Raw genomic sequence first — 22,020 nt, 5'->3', positions numbered from 1 at the left:
GTCCTGCGAGGAAGAGGCGTGCGGGGCACCTCGGCGACACTAGTTCTGGACCGCAAAGATTGTGGGTGACGGTGGCCCAGCAAGGGCGTCGAGTCGCTCGAGTCTTTGGGGTCGTGAGGTGGCGGGAAACCCACCGGCGGATTCTCCTCGGCGCGTTGGTCGTCCTCGACTTTCTCCGGCGGGACAAAGCGGCCGACGATGCGGACGAGGGAGTCCTTCAAGGCAAATGTTCTTAGGCAAGGAGCGGACGGCTCCGGTCGTCGGCGGCACGGCGTCAAGTGGTTCCCACGGCGGGGCAACACAACTTCGACGGGCCTCCAGCGGTTACACAGACCTGCGAACCCTGGTCGACGGCAATGGACTTCGACAGCGTCGATGTCCGGGTGCTTCACTTCGATCTCCTCGGCGGTCCCGTCTCGGGTCGGCAGCCTTTCGAGGGTCTGACTTCCAGGGCGCTTCGGCGAAGATTCAGCGGTGCTCGATGGTCCCTCGGAGCACGGGAAGAGGGCGCCTAGCCAGGTCCTCTCTCGGGTCAGTCCTCGACGATTTCGACAACCTTCAGTTCCGTCGAAGCAAATGCCACAGCAAGTCTTCTTCTTCCAGCTGGACGTCGAGGATCAGCAAATCCAGTTACTCTTGAGTGGAGACTCAGCTTCTGAATGCTTCTGAACAATTTCCAGTGGTGAGAGGTCCCCAGATATACTATCCTGTCTCTCATCCACACTGCTGGCACACACACAGCAGCCAATCACACAGAAGGGCATTCATGCAGTCAGTCAGCCAATCAGGCACACAGTGCATTCAGGCCACACTCCTCCCTTTCAGACACTCACAACAAGGAATGTGGATTGGGACAAGTACCCAGCCATTCAACACTACACACTGCATTCAGGCCAGTTTCGGGCAGGGCTGTCTCAGTCTTTGTCTCACATGCCAGAAACCAGACAACCACAACAAGAAGTGTATATTGGTCACACACTCCATTCACCCAGGTCCCACCCACAGGAGGTACCCACAACATACAGTCAAAGGGAAGGCTCCAGTCAGTCTAGCTGGGCCTTCACAACAACACCATATATGGAACTTCCACCCAACAGCCAGTCAGGGGGAAGGGACAGAGTCAGGGCTTCCCAGGACTTTGGGAAAAACAAGACAACAGGCAGTAGAAAGCAAGAGGCCACAGGGGCCATCTTGTTTTCTATCAGGAATCAACTGATCCCAATGGCAGGGCCTGGGTATCCCAAAATGGAGGACGCCCAGAGCACCTGTCTAATTCAGCATGGAGCTGCCACCAGCCCATACCCTGCTCTGTGGGCCACCCACAGGTGCCCAAAAACATACACTAGGGGCACAGGGTTGTACCCCTACCCATGGGTGCCATAAGGGTATCCCATGGGTCTGTTCACCAAACCAAAAGAGAGAGCTGCACTGCCAGGAGTCCCAAATGGACTCCTGGGCAGAAAACATAACAGAACACACGATAAAAGGCAGAAAAGGACAAGGATTCAGAGGCCCTGTCCCTCTGATGCATTTCCAGCATCACAGTCGCCCCCCCCAGACTGAGGTGGAGGGTGTCTAATCTCCCACGGGATAGACACCCTCATCCAGACGGTCAACATACCTTCTGGAAAGGCCATCCGCATTATCGTGACTCTTCCCTGGTCTGTGCTCTATGGTGAAGTCTAGCCCTTGCAGGCTAATGGACCACCTGAGCAATTTCGGGTTCTCACCCTTCATCTGCATAAGCCACTTCAGGGGCTTATGATCTGTTTGGACCTTGAAGGTAGACCCCGTAAGGTAGGGCCTAAAACGCCTAAGGCTCCAAACTATGCTAAAACACTCCTTTTCAACAGTAGCCCACCTAAGTTCTCTACCCTTGAGTTGTCTACTGATGAATATGATAGGGTGTTCTCTCCCTTTGTCATCTAACTGGGACAAGACAGCTCCAATTCCGGTGTCGCAGGCATCCGTCTGGACGATAAAGGGTCGGCTGTAGTCAGGCGCACACAACACAGGTGCCCTACACAGACTTTCTTTCAAGCCATCAAAGGCCCTCTGACAGTCTTCAGTCCAATTAACCTTCCTAGGTTGTTTGGGCGAAGTTAGAGCTGTCAGGGGTGCAGCTATGGTTCCATAGTCTGCCATGAAATTGCGATAGTACCCAGTGAGGCCCAAAAAGGCTCTCACCTGGGTTTGAGTAGTGGGAGTCTCCCAGTTCTGTACGTCCTGTACTTTACTGGAGAGAGGTTGGATTTGACCCCCTCCTACCTCATGACCAAGATAGGTAACTTTCCCCTGAGCTATCTGGCACTTGGTGGCCTTGATAGTGAGGTTAGCCCTTTTCAAGGCCTGCAACACCCTATCCAGATGTGTCAAATGCTCTTCCCAGGTGGAACTGTAGACGGCAATGTCGTCTAAGTAAGCCACACAAAAGGCTTCCAGCCCACTGAGCGCATGGTTGACCAATCTCTGGAAGGTGGCAGGGGCATTCTTCAACCCAAAGGGCATGACCCTAAACTGGTAGAGTCCCTCAGGTGTTGAGAAGGCCGTCTTTTCCTTGGCATGGTCCGTCAGAGCTATTTGCCAATAGCCTGAGGTAAGGTCAAAGGTGCTCACAAATTTGGCAGCACCTATGGTGTCCACGAGCTCATCAGCCCTGGGCAATGGGTGCGCGTCAGTTTTGGTGACGGCATTGACTCCTCGGTAGTCCACACAGAACCTCCAATCCTTGGTACCCGCCTGGGAACTTGCCTTGGGGACAAGGACCACTGGACTGGACCAGGGACTGGTTGAGGGTTCAATAACACCCAGATCCAACATCTTGGCGACCTCAGCCTGGATGTGGTTTTTGACGGTATCTGACATGCGATAGCTCCTGCTCTTGACAGGCACGCTGTCACCAGTGTCAATTTCGTGCTTACACCACGGTGTAAGGCCCGGTGTCAGTGAAAACAGAGAGGCATACTGCTGGAGCAAAGCCCTGCAGGCCCTCTGCTGCTCCGTTGTCAAATCGGGAGAGAGTTGTACTCCCTCCACTGAGCCATCCTGAGGGTTGCTATGCAGCAAATCAGGAAGGGGCTCACTCTCATCCTCTTCTTGCCCTGAAGCTAGCAAGAGACATGAGACCTCCGCCCGTCTGTGGAAAGGCTTGAGCCTGTTGACATGGAATACCTGGGGGGCTACCCCAGAGGCTCCCATGTCAACCAGATAATTGACTTCGCCCATCTTGGAGATGATCCTGAAGGGTCCAGTCCACTTGTCTGCCAAAGCTCTAGGCTTGGTAGGCTCCATCACAAGGATTTCCTGTCCCGGAGTCCAATCCACTTGCGAAGCTTTAAGGTCATGCCAGTACTTGTTCAATTCCTGGCTGGCCTTGAGATTTGCTGTTGCCTGACCCATCATTTGTGTCATCCTCCGCCTGAGGCCTAACACATAGTCCCCCACTTGCTTGGCGGGACCTGGAGGGGTGGCTTCCAAGCCTTCTCGGATCAAGGCGAGGGGCCCCCTCACGGGATGTCCAAAGAGTAACTCAAAGGGGCTGAAACCAACACCCTCTTGAGGTACCTCCCTGTAAGCAAACAGCAGGCATGGCAGGAGGAGATCCCATTTCCTCCTTAGGGGCTCTTCCAAAGCACCTAGCATGCCCTTGAGAGTTTTGTTAAATCCCTCAACCAGACCATTGGTCTGGGGGTGGTAAGAGGTGGAGAACTTGTAGGTTACCCCGCACTCTTTCCACATGGTTTTCATGTAACTAGACATGAAGTTGGATCCTCTGTCAGAGACAACCTCCTTGGGGAATCCAACACGGGTGAAAATGCCCAGGAGAGCCCTGGCAACCACCTTGGCAGTAACAGTCCGAAGGGGTATTGCCTCAGGGTACCTGGTGGCATGATCTACCAAGACCAGGATGAACCGATGTCCACCTGAAGTGGGAGGGTCAAGGGGACCGACGATGTCGATGCCCACCCTCTCAAATGGTGTGCCAACCACTGGTAATGGCTGCAGTGGGGCAATGATCCTGCCTCCAGTCTTGCCAGACAACTGACAAGTGGGGCAGGTCCTGCAGTGGGACTCCACTTCTACCCCCATCCTTGGCCAGTAGAAATGGGCAGAGAGCCTCTGCTTAGTCTTCTTAGTCCCAAGATGACCAGCCAAGGGCACCTCATGCGCCAACTGCAGTAGGAAGGGCCTGTAAACCTGGGGTACCACCAACCTCTTGCGGGCACCAGGTTCAGGCTTAGTGGGCTCACTAACAAGGAGCTCACCCTCCCAATAAACCTTGAATGTCCTAGGCACTTCACCTTGTGCCTGGGACAGGGCCTGTTTCCTCAGACCCTCGAGAGAGTGGCACTCTCTCTGTCCTTTACAGAAGTCTGCCCGGGAGGGTCCCCCTTCAGCTAACAAGCATTGAAGGTCGGGGTGCTCTTCTGGGTTGAGAACCTCTCCCACAGGAGAGTCTTCTGTCTCTTCTCCCACAGGAGTTGAGTTTGGGTTTTCCACTGGACCCAGCCCGTCCGGAGTATGGATCCCAATGGGTGCTGTCGGAACAGCAGGAAGAGAAGGTGTTCCCTCCACAGAGGTGGCCTTCTTGGTCTTCCTTCTTCTTGCCTTAGGCCTCGCCTTTGGCTCGGGTACCTGACTCACAGCCAGACCCGGTGTCACCTGTGACCTAGTGACCGCAGCAGCAGTCAGGGGAAGACCATCCGAGATCAACCCCAACTCCACTAGATCATTACCTAACAGAATGTTAGCAGGGACATTGTCCTGAACCAGGACAGGAAGCTTTGCTGTCTTGTCTCCAATCATGAGTGTGACTAAGGCTACAGGTGATAATTTGGGAGGCCCACCAGCTAATCTGGTGGTTTGCAGAGGAGCACCTTCATAGTCCTCTGGCTTGAGCAGGGTCCTGTCCACCACTGTCATGCTTGCCCCAGTGTCTCTCAAACCAGTAGAAGGCTGGCCATTCAAGAGGACACTTCTCAAAAACCTACGGGTGTTCTGTGGGATAGTCGCCAGTACTTCTGCGTACTGGTCCCAGGCCCCAAGGGACACTAAGGAAATCTCTACCGGAGCACCAAAGGTGATTCCGGTAGAGGAGGGGAGGACAGTGGCCTCCACCTCAGACACGGGGTAAGGGTAGGTCAGGCTGACAGCCTGTACTCCAAGTGCCTTACCTTTACACTTGGGGTCACCCCTTTTGTGATCCAGAGCCCCACAATCCCAACAAGTGCCAGGAGTGCGGGGTACGGTACTGGAACCACTGGGAACCTGCTTTGCAGCAGGTGGACCACTACTCTTATTCCCACCCACAGAGGACTTATCCCCTCTAGATTTTTGGGTCTTAGGAGAGGAAGGTTTTGGTTTACCCGACTGTGACTGCTTTTGGGACTCCTCAGCTTTCTGAGAGGCCCCCTTTTCTTTGTCCTTGTCCTTCCCACTGGGGTCCTTAGGGGACACCCGATGGGAGACCCACTTGTCAGCCAACCTAGCCAGCTTAAAGGGGTCCAAAATGTTCTGGTCAGCCACATACTGACGCAGCTCTGGTGAACAGGCTTCAGAAAAATGCTCAAAAAACAAGAGGTGGGACAACTCAACAAAAGTTTTCCCCTTGTATCCATCAATCCACCCCATCATGTTCATGTGCGCAGTACTCACCCAGTCAACCCAAGACACATTCTCTCTTTTCTTAAATTCCCTGAACCTTTTAAGGTATTGGGCAGGTGTCTTGCCAAACTTGGCAATCAAAGCAGACTTCATACACTCATACTGACCCCTTTCTTCCACACTCAGCTTCAGAATACAGTCATATCCAGTTTGAGGCACTCTGCTTAACAAACACTTAGCCCAATCTCTTTTATCTACATCATGAATTGCACAAGCCATTTCAAACGCTTCAATCCATTGGAGGATATCTGAACCCTCCACAAACACACCAACCAAATCTTTCATAAACTTGGTGGCTGGGGACCTGCCACTCTCAATTGGTCTAGCTGAAGTCTCCACTCGAGCTTTCTCTAACTGGATTCTCTGACATTCAGTGTCCTTTTCTTTGAGCGCAAGATCCCTATTCTTGAGTTCCACTTGCTGTGCCAGCTCCTCTTTCTTAAGCTCAGCTTCTATTTCCAACTTGCGATATTCAAAGGCTAACTTCATCCTTAATAACTCAAGTTCCATGGAATTGCTGGGGTTTGGAACAGAGGCAGCAGGAATGGTGGCATTCCCAGAAACAGATTCAGCGACAACCCCAGGGGCAGAGTCCTCACTGGTTGCATCCCCCCCTTCCTCAAGAGTTTCACCATCAGTCTGGTAATCCACCAGGGCAGCTATCAGCTCAGCCCTAGACTTATCCACAAAGTCTAACTCCCTGGCTTCACAAGCACTCTGGAGAGCCTCTAAGCTCATCCGAGTCAATTTACCATTTGCAATGGACTCCATTGCTTGTAATGCAGTTATTTGGAACACACCCGAACCTTAATCTAACAAAAGTGCGGATATTTTGTAAGTGGCACGGTTATACACTGAGTCTTAAAACCATAAGCATCCCACCGCTGCCACCAGCTGTAAAGACTGGCAGGGGGGTCTGTACTTCCGCTCTCTATATGGTAGAGGGGAGGCACAGAGGACCCCAGCCAAGATTCTCTAATATGGTAACGATGGACGAGCAATCAAGGCCTAGCTTCTCAGGAGGTGATGCAGGCTGGTTCTTAAGTACAGTGTATCCCCAAGCCCCCACAAAGGAATGTCCACACACTGTATTACTGAAAACACAGTCTTTATATAATTAATATTCAAGGGTTATGTACACTTATCACAATAACGCACTTTGTGCTCAGGAAAATCAGCAATGGTAAATATCTACAATTCTAAAGTGGTACCACTAATATTAGACCTCATTAAAGTGCATTCACAATACTGTTAAAATGGCACACAGATCAATAAGAAGGAAACCAGCAATAGAGAGAGGAGAGATAACAGAGGGTTGAAACAATAGGCAGAATACTGGCCCCTACCACTGGACACAGTTCTGTGTGGAGATCCCCCCACCTGGGCAACCTGTAAAATAAAGAGATATAACACCAGCCCAGTCCATATATTGTTCAATAGTCTATTTCTCTCCTATAATGTTTTTACCCCCCCAATGTACCTGGTGGAGTCGAGTTCTTCGAAGAGGCGTCGACAGATCCTTCTTGAATGACCCCCTTTAAAGCAGGAGTCCCGGATCGTCGAGAGGCGTCGAGAAGCGTCGAGGAACTCGGTGTTCGGTGTCGGGGAATCGACGGCCCTTCTTGAATGCCTTCCCTTTCAAGCGGGAGACACGGGGCGTCGAACGTCCGACAACAAACAAGGTAGAACGGCGTCGATGAGGCGGCAGGCTTCGATCCGAGCGGTGCTCGTCGGCGTCGAGACGTCGGCGTCCTGCGAGGAAGAGGCGTGCGGGGCACCTCGGCGACACTAGTTCTGGACCGCAAAGATTGTGGGTGACGGTGGCCCAGCAAGGGCGTCGAGTCGCTCGAGTCTTTGGGGTCGTGAGGTGGCGGGAAACCCACCGGCGGATTCTCCTCGGCGCGTTGGTCGTCCTCGACTTTCTCCGGCGGGACAAAGCGGCCGACGATGCGGACGAGGGAGTCCTTCAAGGCAAATGTTCTTAGGCAAGGAGCGGACGGCTCCGGTCGTCGGCGGCACGGCGTCAAGTGGTTCCCACGGCGGGGCAACACAACTTCGACGGGCCTCCAGCGGTTACACAGACCTGCGAACCCTGGTCGACGGCAATGGACTTCGACAGCGTCGATGTCCGGGTGCTTCACTTCGATCTCCTCGGCGGTCCCGTCTCGGGTCGGCAGCCTTTCGAGGGTCTGACTTCCAGGGCGCTTCGGCGAAGATTCAGCGGTGCGCGATGGTCCCTCGGAGCACGGGAAGAGGGCGCCTAGCCAGGTCCTCTCTCGGGTCAGTCCTCGACGATTTCGACAACCTTCAGTTCCGTCGAAGCAAATGCCACAGCAAGTCTTCTTCTTCCAGCTGGACGTCGAGGATCAGCAAATCCAGTTACTCTTGAGTGGAGACTCAGCTTCTGAATGCTTCTGAACAATTTCCAGTGGTGAGAGGTCCCCAGATATACTATCCTGTCTCTCATCCACACTGCTGGCACACACACAGCAGCCAATCACACAGAAGGGCATTCATGCAGTCAGTCAGCCAATCAGGCACACAGTGCATTCAGGCCACACTCCTCCCTTTCAGACACTCACAACAAGGAATGTGGATTGGGACAAGTACCCAGCCATTCAACACTACACACTGCATTCAGGCCAGTTTCGGGCAGGGCTGTCTCAGTCTTTGTCTCACATGCCAGAAACCAGACAACCACAACAAGAAGTGTATATTGGTCACACACTCCATTCACCCAGGTCCCACCCACAGGAGGTACCCACAACATACAGTCAAAGGGAAGGCTCCAGTCAGTCTAGCTGGGCCTTCACAACAACACCATATATGGAACTTCCACCCAACAGCCAGTCAGGGGGAAGGGACAGAGTCAGGGCTTCCCAGGACTTTGGGAAAAACAAGACAACAGGCAGTAGAAAGCAAGAGGCCACAGGGGCCATCTTGTTTTCTATCAGGAATCAACTGATCCCAATGGCAGGGCCTGGGTATCCCAAAATGGAGGACGCCCAGAGCACCTGTCTAATTCAGCATGGAGCTGCCACCAGCCCATACCCTGCTCTGTGGGCCACCCACAGGTGCCCAAAAACATACACTAGGGGCACAGGGTTGTACCCCTACCCATGGGTGCCATAAGGGTATCCCATGGGTCTGTTCACCAAACCAAAAGAGAGAGCTGCACTGCCAGGAGTCCCAAATGGACTCCTGGGCAGAAAACATAACAGAACACACGATAAAAGGCAGAAAAGGACAAGGATTCAGAGGCCCTGTCCCTCTGATGCATTTCCAGCATCACAGTCGGAATGGTACATTACGCCATGCCTGATGGCGTTAGGTACATGTCCGCTAGGGTCGGAATTGGCGTACCGTTGCACCATGGTGGTGTTTGCGGTTTGGCATGGCGCGCGCGCGCGTGCTTGGTGCAGTTAGCGTTGGCATTCACTACGGTGTCGCTAATGGCTTCGTACTTTGCGGTGACGGGTCATAGTCGCACCGAGCGCTATTCGATGGCGGTATTGCATTTCCGCCATCGTTTTTCGATTTCCGCCAGGGTCGTAATGAGGGCCAGTGTCTTTGGGCGACACCTCTTTGATAAGTTTGGGAAATGTTCTAAAATCCATGTTAGGTCCATTCTATTTTATTCCATTCACAACGGCCAACTTAATATTTTTACAACTCATTCAATTTAACCATTCAACCATTCCATTAATTTCAGGGTGGTGCACAAACTTAAACCTCAATTTAAAACCTTTATCTGCACAATACTCTCACATTCTTCAGAGCACAAATCATGGACCACCATTATCAGTCAGAATAATCTTAGGATATATTTCCCCCGTAAATATCTTCTCTAGGAATTCTACCACCGTCTCTACCACGACCCCTGACCATGTTATGAAATTATCAATCATCATCATTTGGAACATATCAGTCGTTCCCACCATACTGAACAGACCAGAAATATCTACACCTACAAGTTTCCATGGGCCTTAAGGAGATGGCGTAGGGCATCGGGTCGCTTATTTTCTGACTCTTGTCTAACATTGAAACATGGTCAGCTGACTCCCACTATCTTTTTTATGGAAATGCCCATAGCCTCCCACCAATATTGCTCCATACATTTATTTTTCTTTTAGTTACTGTTACACCTGGGCATCCCTCATACGCAATGGTAATAATCATACCCCTTAGATTGGCTGGGGTTTCACCTTATGGTCCCTCGGTGAGAGATCTCCCACTATCATTATCTCCTATTTCACCTCCAAATTCCTTTGGTGGGATTATTTAATCTCTCTTTTCTCTGTCCAGCCCTTTCTGGGGCCCTCCTTAACGTAACACAGTAGGCTGTCATATGCCACCCCTCCTATCTAAGTATCCATGCTTAAAGCCTCTTCTTCTTCGGGCCAAAAGTTTGCGATAGCCTCTTTTTCCTCATATTCATCCACCCCAATGTCTAGTAGCATTCTTGATGGAAAATAGGCAGTCAAGTTTTTCTTCCCTGCAAGAGATTTGATCCTGTACTCATATCCTTGTAACATCTACCCAAATTAAGATAGCATGGGAATGGACTTTGCCACATTTTTGACCTTTGCCATTGTGAAGAATCAACTTCCAAGGCACCAGTGGTCCAGGGATGAATATCAGTTTCTAAATCATCAATCAACCCCTCAACCCTAGTACACCAGAAGGGATCTGAACAGATTGGAAAACAAGTGAATTATAAGAGCTCCTTGTCCAATTTTTGGTAACATGGACGGAATGGCAGGCTTTTCTCTGCAAGGTCATGGATCGTTGGTTAGTTGCAACTCAGAGAAAATACAATTATTACCAAATGATAAAAGGGCTGTCCAGTCAAGGTTGTATACAAATATCTACTTTATTCTTACTACAACAGACAGTTCTAGCACAGTACAATTACAACACACACTGTAAAGGAACACATAGGACAGACAGTTTCACAAAGGAAAGGGATGCACCTTGGATACTGACAGGAGAGTAGTTGGTAAAGTAATCAGTCTTACTGTTCAAGGTTATTTTGGTCCCAGCACCAAAGGCGCAAAGGGTCTTAACTGTCTCTAGGGGCCTTCGGAGAAGAACTAAGGGGCAGAACCACAATGTATCTGGTGCTGAAGAAGTTCTTGTTGCTCGACAGTGTCAAGGCAGTTCCATGGCACTTTGCAGCCCATGAGACGGAGTTGGTGGCGGGAGACAGCTGCGGGTACCAGGCGGCAGGCAGTTCGGCAAGCAAGGCTGGACGGACGTCTGCAGACGGTCCAACATGGCGGCTCGTTTTCTCAGTGCTGGTTGGTGGATCTGGAATGCTGGTCCAGGCGTCTCGGAGGTCTCTGGTGACTGCAGCGTGACAACAGTCAGCAGTGCTGCCGGATGTAGTTCGAGGACTCAACTGTTTCGAAATTGTCCTTAAAAAGATGGATGCTGGATGATGCTTGTGTGGCCCTCCTCCTAGCTTCTTCGCAGGGCTCGTGTCCTGTTAAGGCGAATGACCCAAAGCTCAGGACGGTGTTAGTAGGCAATGTCCTTGTCCTTTGTCCAGAGACCTTCCGGCACTTCCCACCTAGGAAGCTTGCTATCAGAACCTAGCAGGGTTCTGACTGGGTACCGGTTCTGGAGCTGCTGGACGGATCCTATGAGTCCGGTATCTCCCTCTGCTCCCTGGGAGATGTTTAGGGGAGCGATCTTGCTTCCCTACTGGAACTCCTGGCCTTCCTTCTCTGGCAGAAGATGTAAGGTAGACTGTTCCTTCAGCTCGGGTCCAAATGAGTCCTTTTTCTTACTCCTTGCGAAGTCTTCAGATTATCTGATCAGTGAGGGGCTCATGCCTCTTTTAAAGCCAAACGGGGCCCAGAGATTGGTGAAGGCCAAGCCTAACTTAAGTGAGCCAATCCTGGGTCTCCACCAACAATATTCAGTGATGCTTCAGGTTAGAACCAGTGTGCCTGGCAACAGACAGGGGAAGGATAACAACTTATACTTCTAAGTCCCACCTATATTCCTGTCTGCTGTAAATCAACATGTCTCCCTAATTAAGTGAGCCCTATGTGGCGCTTGATCATAACATGGGCCTCCTATGAACTAGGGCTTGCAGGCAGACTTTCATCTCCTACAATTCACAAACGTCCCTGCTCTGAAAGGAGTGGTTCCAGGCAGAACATTCACTGCCCTTTCATACCAAGAGGGGTGTTAGTACCAAGTTGACACATTGCATTACAAAATGGTGTTGGCGTGTGGTCTCCATTGTCACTTCCTGCACCCAGGCCTTCCTTGCTAATCCACATTCTTCAGTATTCGCTGCCACCAGCAAGGTATAAAATGGAGATACACATCCATGGGGCCTTGATATTCTAATCAGGCTGCCCACGGTCAAAGGCTCTTGATTAACCATGGCTGTCAGGTATCAGCTACATATGACAGGGGAGGGCGGCGCTGGTAAGCTGTGTCTTCCCAGAGTACAAGACTATTTTTCTGCTGTGCAATGAGCATGGAAAATATGTGCGGGAATGGCCCCACATATTTTCGGAGGTTGGTCTCCCATCATTCATTCTTTTAAATAAACAAAAAGAACTCGGGCGAGAGCACTCTTCCCATGCAGATGGTAGAATCACCCACAGTCGTATTGTTGATTTCCGTCATATCCTTGACCCATCTAAGGTTTGATAACGCCGCAGATCCTCCCTATAATATTCTGCACCCCAACAACATACCAATAGCCCCTGCTCAATAAACAAAATAGTTCTTCTCAGTTCTGTTATGGCCGGAAGCGTATGAAACCACCCCCTCTTTGGTGCCTTCCATCTGGGAAAGTACTGTACCTATTCCTTTATTAATAGAGTCAAGCTTTAAAATTGGGTATTTAGTTATCTTGTTTGTGATTGACATCTATTTTTGTAACTGACTCCTCACACTTCACATTCCATGCACAAAACACATTTTTTAAAATAGTTGTCTGAAGGGAATGGTTATATCTAAAAACAGAGGTATAAACTTTCCTCTCGTAATGTAACAGAAACAAAACAGATCATTTTCCAAGAACTTGTCACATTACAAATACTATTAATATTCTCTGTTTCTTGGCGGTGGGGCATCTCTCATTGCTCTCAGCAGGTCGCTCCTGGGGATGGTAATCCCACACCCTCACTACATTGCCATGGTATTACACTTCCTTAGTTTTAAACCTGCGCCTCCTTTGCTCATCTGTGAGATAATTTGCATGTTATGCTCCTTTGCACCTTTTCTACACACCAGAATGCCATCTTGAGAGACTAATACTCCCCTCATCCAGTTGAGTGGATGCATCATCATCTGTGGAAAGATGGCTCTGGCTGAGACCAGCCCAAATGCATCCTCCAATGCCTGCACATGCCAAACGGTGCAAGGAATGGCTAACTGCCTCGACTTCTCTAACAGGTGGCTGCGACATTTTATGGTAGGCTAAAGATAAGCCAAGTGTGGTGACCGTTTCCACTCTCCCGATATTATTAAACCTTCTCCATCATGATTTTCTTACAAACATTACAGATGTCAACACACACACACACACCCTTATTAGTCTTGAGTGCTACGACTATCGGGACAGCCACGCTGAAGGCTCTTTGAGCTCTATTATTGCCTCACTCACTAAGCCCTCTACCTCGCTTTCCACCTCCTCTCATTGTGATAATGGAATGCTTCTTGCCTTATGGACCACAATGACTGGCCCCGCCTTAAGGATAAGCTTATGGACAGAGCAATTTAGTCTTCCTAGTTTTTTAGAAAACACTTCTAGGAATTCTGCCTCCTGTGCTGTCTGCCTTTGTTTGTTTTGCAATGCAGAGGATAATTAACATGTCCTATGATAATCTGCCTGCCAGAAGCACCCCTGCCTTGCTTAATCTAGGATCTTGCCACAAAACAAATGCACTAACCCATCACACTGGAAGGGTGTAAAAAGTCACTCCAGCACACGAACGAACAAAACCAGGTGCAGAGAAAAAAACAGATCATTTTCCAAGAATTTGTGACACGACTAACAGTCTAATGATTGTGTGCTCGGTTACCTACATGGGGATGCAAAACTGTACCGACTGAACTGGCTTGTGCCTCAAAATACCTATGTACCATTTTTCCACTTCCCTTTTTCATTTGAAAATATTCAATTAAACTGCGCTGACGCATTTTTTACTACAACATATGCAGGTAGGTTTTCCCAGATATAGGCAAGGAAGCCCCCAGACAATTTGGAGATGGGCCCTAAGACTTCTTCAGCCAGATCTGCACATCACACTCTCTGCCATTCACACTCACACAACTAGCATCCCTATGCCTTCGAATGTTGAATGGATAAGTTAGCGAGTGGGTTCGAATAGACACATGTGCGCTTAGTGTCCACCTTCAGAAATAATGTAAGGGTTTGACAAGCAGCATTCTCCTCTCCACAAGGCCCACCCAGACCAGGGCCTGGTTATTGTACAATTAAGAATATTGATCGAAAAGGAGTAAATCACGCACTGTCATTAAGTTAACAGTTAGTGAGAAGTAAAATGTTGATAATCATATTCCAAGAGAATGTTCTGTGAGATTAGTCACAGAACATTCTCTTGGAATACGATTATCGACATTTAACTTCGCACTAACTGTTAATTTATAGATAGTGCGCGATTTACTCCTTGTCAATCACTAGCCTTCCAATGTTGTATGTCTTTGTTCAGTTGTTCTCATGATACCGCCTGTTGAGTGAACATCATCAGCTGTTGGTTTATCATTATAAATGTTCTTTTATAACGCGCTTAATACCAGCGAGTAGTTACTAACCGCGGGATCGGTTTCAAACCTGTGTTGCGCTTCGTTGTCTTGCTTCCAGTGTTGCCCCTGAGCTAGCCTCCCTCCCCTTTACTGCTGAAGGTGTTTATAGACCGCTCCACCCTCAGTGTTTGCCCACAGACAGCAAACCCTGCTGAAACAGAGAGAGTTTCTTACCGTCACATCCCCTCTCAACTTGACCCACTCTGTGCAGGGCGTCTGCTAGCAGATCTGGTAAGCGTCCGTTGAGGTCCACCGAGGCCAGGCAGCCCTGGAAGCCATCCCGGGAGGCCACCAGTTTGGGCAGAGTGTTAAACATGTTCTTGCTCAGGCCTCCGATGTACAGCTCTCCTGAAATAGAAACCATAATGCTGTGGTTAGAAGGGGTGTCAGGCAGAGCGTGGTGTCAAGGAAGTGAAAACAAGGCATAGACACGTCACATAGCTAAGGCCATGTCTCCACTCGGACATATGTCGTAGAGTCCAGGCATCCATTTTACAAACCATTGCCATCTAATCTTATAGTCAGTTTCCTTGGTTAGAAGATAACCAAGACTATAATTCCCAGAATACATTATTGTATTAAATCCAAGTCCAGAACTGGAGCATGATGTGCCCAGTTACCTGTGCATATTTATTGGTGACTAGCTGCCTACACAGATTTAGCTCACTCGCGCACTCACTCACTCGCTCACTCCCACTCTCTCTCCCTACCGTCATAGGTTTTAGCCTCTTTCTCTATCCCTCTGAGTGGGAGAGTCACATTGTCAGCTGTGTGTTTTCTAAGCCATTCCACCCATTGCTGTCAGCAGCGTAACCACAGGAAAACACAGATATCTTTAAGGGATGCAGGGTCGGACTGGGCCATAAAAGTGTCTCGAGCACCAATGAAGAAGTGGCCCACAGTTACAATTGACTATTCATTCCTTTTGTGACACTGTACAAATAGTACCCAAGGGGGAGTTTTTGATTAAATGAGATGCAAATTGGGCATTTTAAAGAATATTTATTCAGCAACACTGTTGAAAACGTTTAGCCACACAATGAAGTAACTCATCAACCTGGCCCACATTGTCCCAAAAACTGGCCCACTTTGAGCAAAAAAAACGGTCCCACACTAGCATTTTGCATTTGTGGTTCAGCCATGGGTCTATTGCCCTATAGGCCAGTCCGAGCCTGAAGGGTTGGGCAGAAGGGGTTCACAATGGACCGTTTAGGTGCACCGAGGATAGGTAGCTCTGGAAGCCAACCCTGAGGCCACCAGTTTGATGGTTGCTGTGCTTTTTATGATTAAAAATGGGAAGAGAGCCGCAGCGACAGTCATCCTGGTGGAGACCGACCTGGTGTTTGGAGACATACATTGTTGTGACGTGTGTGTTGTATCACACTGAGCATTATCCATATGGGTGAAGGTAGGGGGGCAGATAGGCTCTGTGGTTAATCTCGTTGCTCGGGCAGATATGGGAAGGGACTAGAGGGCCAGGTTGCAGCATCTATAAACTCTGTTAGTTATGTCCTATTTTTTTATTCATTATAAATGTTTGTGCAAGCAGTGGCCAGCACGCAAAATTAAACTTTGCCTTAGTGTTTCCAGGAGAAACAGATCTGTGGTTTTAATCTGAGCGTGACCCTTTCCACGAAGGAAGAACATATTGAGAGAAAAAAATGTTGTGTATCCTCGGCAAAATAGGTTATTAAAACTGGAAATTATTTTTTTAAAGAGTGTGTCTGCAATGTTTGTACTAACATTGTAAACTCACTCTTTTTAAAATGTTACATTGTTCATTTCTAATGATCACTTCCAGTATATATTGTAGGCGTAATAAGAATTATGCATTGTCTTACTGAGAAAAGGAAATTTTCAACATCATATAAAGTATTTTCTGTTATATTCTTATCATTCCAAGATGGACAGTCTGGTACATTCAAGTTGCACTCTTTCAAAATGAGAAAGGGGAAGGGGACAAATAGGAGCAATGGAGTTTCCTGGCTGCTATGCATACAAGGAGAATTTTTGGAATGTTAGAATGACCACAGATCTTTGTATTTGACAGATATGCTGTGTTGAAAGGGTTGCATGCCTGCATCTGTAAGAGCATAATACACAGTATGATTGGTGCTCATTTCCTCCGTCACAACGCTTACCCTAACATCAGAGAGCTTGTAACCATGAACCATGTATATTCATTTCGACAGCTTCAAGATGTAGGTGCAAGGGTGAGCTGAGCACATACACAGTCCACAAAGCACAGACACCCTTGGAGAATTGCATTTATAGGGTAACATCAGCAAATGCACACATTACTGCACAAAAGCGGTGAAGGGGACAGTTTAGAATTGCAGAAAAACATTGACAGAACAATACACAGATTACGATCTTATGCACTTGATTGAATGTGGGAGGCGGTATGGGGTCGAGTTTGATCTCACACCTTCAACGCCCAATTACTCCAACACGAAAACACTATGCATTGTTAAATTAAATATAATCAGGGTTTTACATGTTTGGTGCTATCCTAGTGGATCCCCGCAAAATGTGCACCTCCCTCTATTGTCAGGACAAAGAGGAATCCTCCAAAATGCAGCAAGACCCCTCGCCCACATCAGGTATAGCCAGATGTTTGAATCGGTCCGTGGGAGAGAAGGAGAGAGAAAACACCAAGAGAAATGCCAGGAGGCAGGAAGCAATAGGGGAATTGGCGGGAGACAAGGCGGGACCACGTCACATGGCTTTATGCTATGTTGTGTCATGTGACTAGGATTTGTACTGCACACCACTGCCATTTGATTGGGCTTCCAGGCGCTCGGGTGGATCTGAAAGAGGGATTAGGAGAAGACAAGAAGCCTGAACCCGAAGCCTTCTGCAGTGCCGGGGAAACTACTCTGCACCCGCCTAAGAGGAAAAGAAGCTGAGGCGGGGGAGCGGGCGCCCCCTGCGGCGAGGAGTGAGACACATCCAGAGCCAGCAGCTGCAAAGCGTTACTTCCTGTCACCAGATTAGGCTAGGCTTCTAAAATTATAAAACTAATGCACAATACTATAATTATTGCATTATTCTACTTAGGCAATAATTGCGTGACCTGTCAAGCCAAGGAAGAAAAGCAGAGACGATGGCAGGGGGGGAAGGGGAGGCTGCGGGAGAGGAAGGTTGGGTAGAGGTGAGGGAGGGAGAGAGAGAGAGAGGCAAAGAAGTGATGAGAGAGGGAAAGATAGCAGGCACGCTGGAGGGAGCAACGGAAAGAAGAGGGAGGGCCTTACAATGAGGGTCCCTAAAGTGCAACGCAAGGGGCGAGGCCTAAGCAGCAAGGGTACGCCAATGGGTCATGACGAATCAGTGTTTTACCAAGGTTCCCATGAGTCACGTGCTTAGAACTCTTGGTGCATGCACAAAGTTATGAACAAATATTCTCTGTGTACCCAAACCCGGAAGTAAATGAGAAACAGAGTGACCATGTTTCTTTCATCTCTTTTTAAAAAGCGATTAGCTCTTGCAGTGGACAATGTTTTATGCGGCTCACACTTTTTGCCAAATAAGTGGATTGGCGCACAGAGAGACAAGGTACTGACACTAAGATCACACAATCTCATGGTACAAGGAAGCCGGGAGTGGTCTTCTACTTTCAAATTCCACATCTGCTCAGTGGTCAAAGGGGGTGGGAGTGGATGGGAACGATGCTCCTCCACTTTTTTTAGAATTAAGTTTTACTGTTCCTATACTTTCATTTTAAATAGAAAACGTTTCGGAATAGTGTTGTTTTAAAATGAAAGTGTAGGAAACTTGAGGAGAACCATCTACGTTTCCAGAAGCTCCTCAAGACCTTCCTCTTCGCTTCTGTCTTTGCCCCGCTTCTCCCCTGCTGATCTGCCTTTTCCCTCAGCACTCTGCACCTGGCCACCTTCTGCCCTTCGGGCCCAGGTACCTGCTCACCCTGCCATCCTCCTGCACTGCCTCCGGGCCACCCCTTGCACTGGGGCCTGTGTCTGTACCCATACAGTTCCCCACCCACTCTTCTTCTGCACTTATCAGATACACCCTATCTGACTAACCTAGCTCCTTTGCCTCTTACAGGCGGCACTACCACTGCTAACACTCTAATTAATTATTTATGTACTTACTATTTATTTTGTTTCGTATGCTCTGCACTTCCCCCTTTTTCCCGTCCCCATGCACTTTCCCCTTTTTCCCTTCCCCATGCACTTGTGCGCTCTCAATGTCACTGGGCCTAGTAAGATCGTTGTTTTTGCTTCTCCCCTGTTCCCCTCCCTTCGCCTGGTCGCACTCTGAAACACCTGTGTACGAGCGTGATATAAATAAAATATCATATCATATCATAGGAAGAAGTTGAAACATGCTCTCCAGTGCAGTGCACTGAACGTTCCCTTAACCAGAAGGAGCATTTGTTTGAGGGTTTGTGTTGCATGTGGGACGGGGCGGGGCAATGGGAGCGAACATCATTCCATTACTTCTTTTCGTACACTTCGACCACTGCATCTGCTCCTTTAACTTTTCCAGAGTCCGAGAAAAAGTTGAGGCAGCTGAGGAGCAGACAGGTGGGTCAATCATAAGGGGGAGGGGTGTATGGGGTATCCATGGCTGGAAAAGAAAATACCAAAAATCTATGGAACAGACACGGCAGGAAAATGTAATGCAGCAGAGGACAAGAAAAGGCACACTTTTGCTGTACTGTAAAGCAAACCCAGAACACTGCAGAGGATTCTATTTGAAACAAGTGCACAAGATAAATAGCCAGCAGGAAGGAATAAATGGAGAGAACTTTAAAGCAAGTCCAATGCAAATGGTTGGCAATTGAGTGTTAGCAGTACAAGACTCCAATGAACACATGCATGTTTCTTCTTATTTCAGATGTACTGAGGGACCCTGTGAGCGGCCAACATTGTGAAGGCTTTCAAAAGATGCCGTTTTCTTAACACAAATAGCCTCACTATCCCTACCCTGACGAGGATTTCCCTGCCTAAAATGAACTAAAGGAAACACTCCAACAAAAGGATTCTGTCCTTCACACTTAAACATACACAAACGTAACAAGGTAACATATGCTCGTTCAACAGTAACAAATGTAACAATTACATTCACATAACAACTGTTTCTTTTTCTAATCTGGGTGAATTCCCAATAGTTCTAAAAAGGTGAAGGAAATCCTGTCTTGTGTCAACGTTCCACTTCAGTTCTCTTTTTGGTTCCAATTTGATAACACAAAGTTCCAGCTTGTAGTTAACCAACAGTTCATAAGTGGTTAACACATATTTCTGCAAACACTTGTGTATAGGAGTGCTATAAATAAAATATGATATCATATCATATCAAATACTTCTGCAGCAATTCGCACAACACTTGATTCAGTGATATTAATTTGTCAGGATGATTCTGCTTTTATCCATAAAACACTTTAGTGGTTCTTCAACTTCTTCTTCAATATGTGTAACCACACCACAGTACTTCAATGGCTTCCACCTGGTCTACTCCCCTGCCATGCTTAATAAGACAAAGTTCTCTGCTTTGGTGTACTCTCCTGCCTTAATAGATCAAACTACTAACACATTCCCTGACCTGGTGTACTCTTTTGCCAGGTCATAACAATCTACTACTTGCAAGTACTTGTGTGGTAAAGGTTAAACTCAAACAGGTTAGCAATGTTTGTTGCGCCACAACATCAAATATAAGACACACTGGTGCTGTTTGCTATACCAGTGTAAATGCCACACTCGCTGTAGGTTATGCTCCAGTCCCTTTGAACGTCTTCCTTCAGAAGGGCAGCCTTCCTGTCACTCTTGTTTCTCCCCCTTTCCACTAACAAACTGCGGATAAGGCTTTTGTTTTAACTCCACACCTCTTTGGCTTTGGCAATGTGGGTTTAAGCCATTCTCTCTTAGGACCTCCTTTTCATGTGGGCAATAGTTTATATCAACACTAAAAGTATCAACTACCTACTTCTGGCTTTGGCAATTCTGGTTCTTTCTTAATTGCCCGGTTACGTTTCTCTTTTGGCTTTGGCAATGATGGTTTATCTTTTCTCTTATAGATATTGCCCCTTTTTGTAGCAGGCTCTTATTATGCCCCACAATGTCACAATTACACTCTTCTGGTATGCCAATCAAATTCTTAATTTGCCATCTGTGCCCTTTTAAATCAGCTTGCTTCATAACAGAAGAATTAACCTGCTTTGCATTGGTTCGGTATTAAAAAAGTTTCTTCTTCACTTGTTTTGCTCCGTTTGACAGGTTTCTATAGCCAAGGCCCCTGGAGTTGGCCAGTGGGTGGTTACAGAGCGCTCCGGGGTCACAATCTAACAGTGAACTCACCGGGTCAGGGTGCACGTCCATTCGCCTCGCTGCCTCCGAGTCCTCGGCTTCTCTTTCCCCACACAGTCAGGAAATCCCTCCATCATGACCTTTCACGACTCACGTCTGTCACCAGCAGGTCTCACTTGCCTCTCACAACTCTCTGGTGCTCTACAGCCACCAGTGCTTGCCAGAAAATGGGGGAAACATTTAAAGAGTTCACTTTCCGCTGAGCGACCGCTACAACTGAGATCCTCAGAGGGAGAATCTGTACTCCTAACTCTTCCAACTGTACCAGCTCTGCAATCACAGTCTTGAGCATAGAAGACCCTCTCAGGAGCGGCCTCTAATTCTCACGCCACCGTGGCCCTGGCGTCTTGGCTCACATCCAACCTCTACTTCTGCTGCCACGTGGAGGTAGGAAAACTCCTCCACCTTCTACTACTGCTCCTTCTCATGGCCTGCACCTGAAGGGGCTTTTTATGCCTCCCAATCCTCCCCAGGAGGGGGTCATTTTCCTGATTGACTGCAACCTGCAGTGCTGTGCCTCTGCAGTCTTCTTCTTCGTCCCAGTACTTTGGAATGTATGGAACTTGAAGTCCATAACATCATATTCAGTTTCTACTTTTCAATAGGCTGTTAGAAGGTTGTGATCTTGGGGAAATTATATAAGTGAGTTTCCCATTCTTCCTGACCTCGTCCCACCCACCCCCATGTGATCCGCCCACAGAACACCACCCCCAGGTTCAGGATCAGAAAGCGCCTGCCTTTCCCTGGCCACATGAGAAGGGTCCCAGGCAAGGTTTCCAGGGTGAATCATCTCTGATTCATCACAACTGCTTGATAAAAGCTTGACTGCTCAAGAGCAGCCACAGGCAGGCCCCAGGGGGCAGACATGTGCTTGTCAGGCACCAATCTTGCCTGTACCATGGGACCTTTGTCGGGGCTTTTTGAAGGTTTGCTGCATCTTGGGCCTGAGGTGATCTGGCCAACCTAAAGCTCTGTAGAGAACACAGTGGTTGGAGAGAGAGAGAGAGAGAGAGAGAGAGAAAGAGAGAGAGAAAGAGAGAGAGAGAGAGAGAGAGAGAGAGAGAGAGAGAGAGAGCAGGCAGGAATTGACAATGCAGAGGGAGAGGAAAACAAGAGGGGAGATGCATGATGTGGTGAGTGATTGAAAAGAGGGGGTCATAAGTATCATTAAAGAAGTGAAGAGAAGAACGTTAGGCAGGAGGACAAGTGGAGAAGTCGAGGAAAGGGAAGAGCA

General features: G+C 48.5%; 1 protein-coding gene across 25 annotated transcripts in view; it reads right to left on the bottom strand.

Annotated features, from left to right (window-relative positions):
• Nucleotides 1–22,020, bottom strand: part of NRXN2 (neurexin 2) — a 2,524,532-nt gene that overhangs the window by 988,421 nt on the left and 1,514,091 nt on the right. For all 25 annotated transcript variants that reach the window (XM_069645062.1, XM_069645065.1, XM_069645068.1 and 22 more), the window contains one exon: nt 14,635–14,808. In XM_069645062.1, coding sequence (XP_069501163.1) covers nt 14,635–14,808 — 174 coding nt within the window. The remainder of the gene's footprint in view (nt 1–14,634; nt 14,809–22,020) is intronic.

This window comes from Ambystoma mexicanum, chromosome 2p (genome assembly GCF_040938575.1).
Source record: "Ambystoma mexicanum isolate Mex_15411 chromosome 2p, UKY_AmexF1_1, whole genome shotgun sequence".
Classification (NCBI taxonomy): Eukaryota; Metazoa; Chordata; class Amphibia; order Caudata; family Ambystomatidae; genus Ambystoma; species Ambystoma mexicanum.
This window is presented reverse-complemented; position numbering and strand designations above follow the sequence as displayed.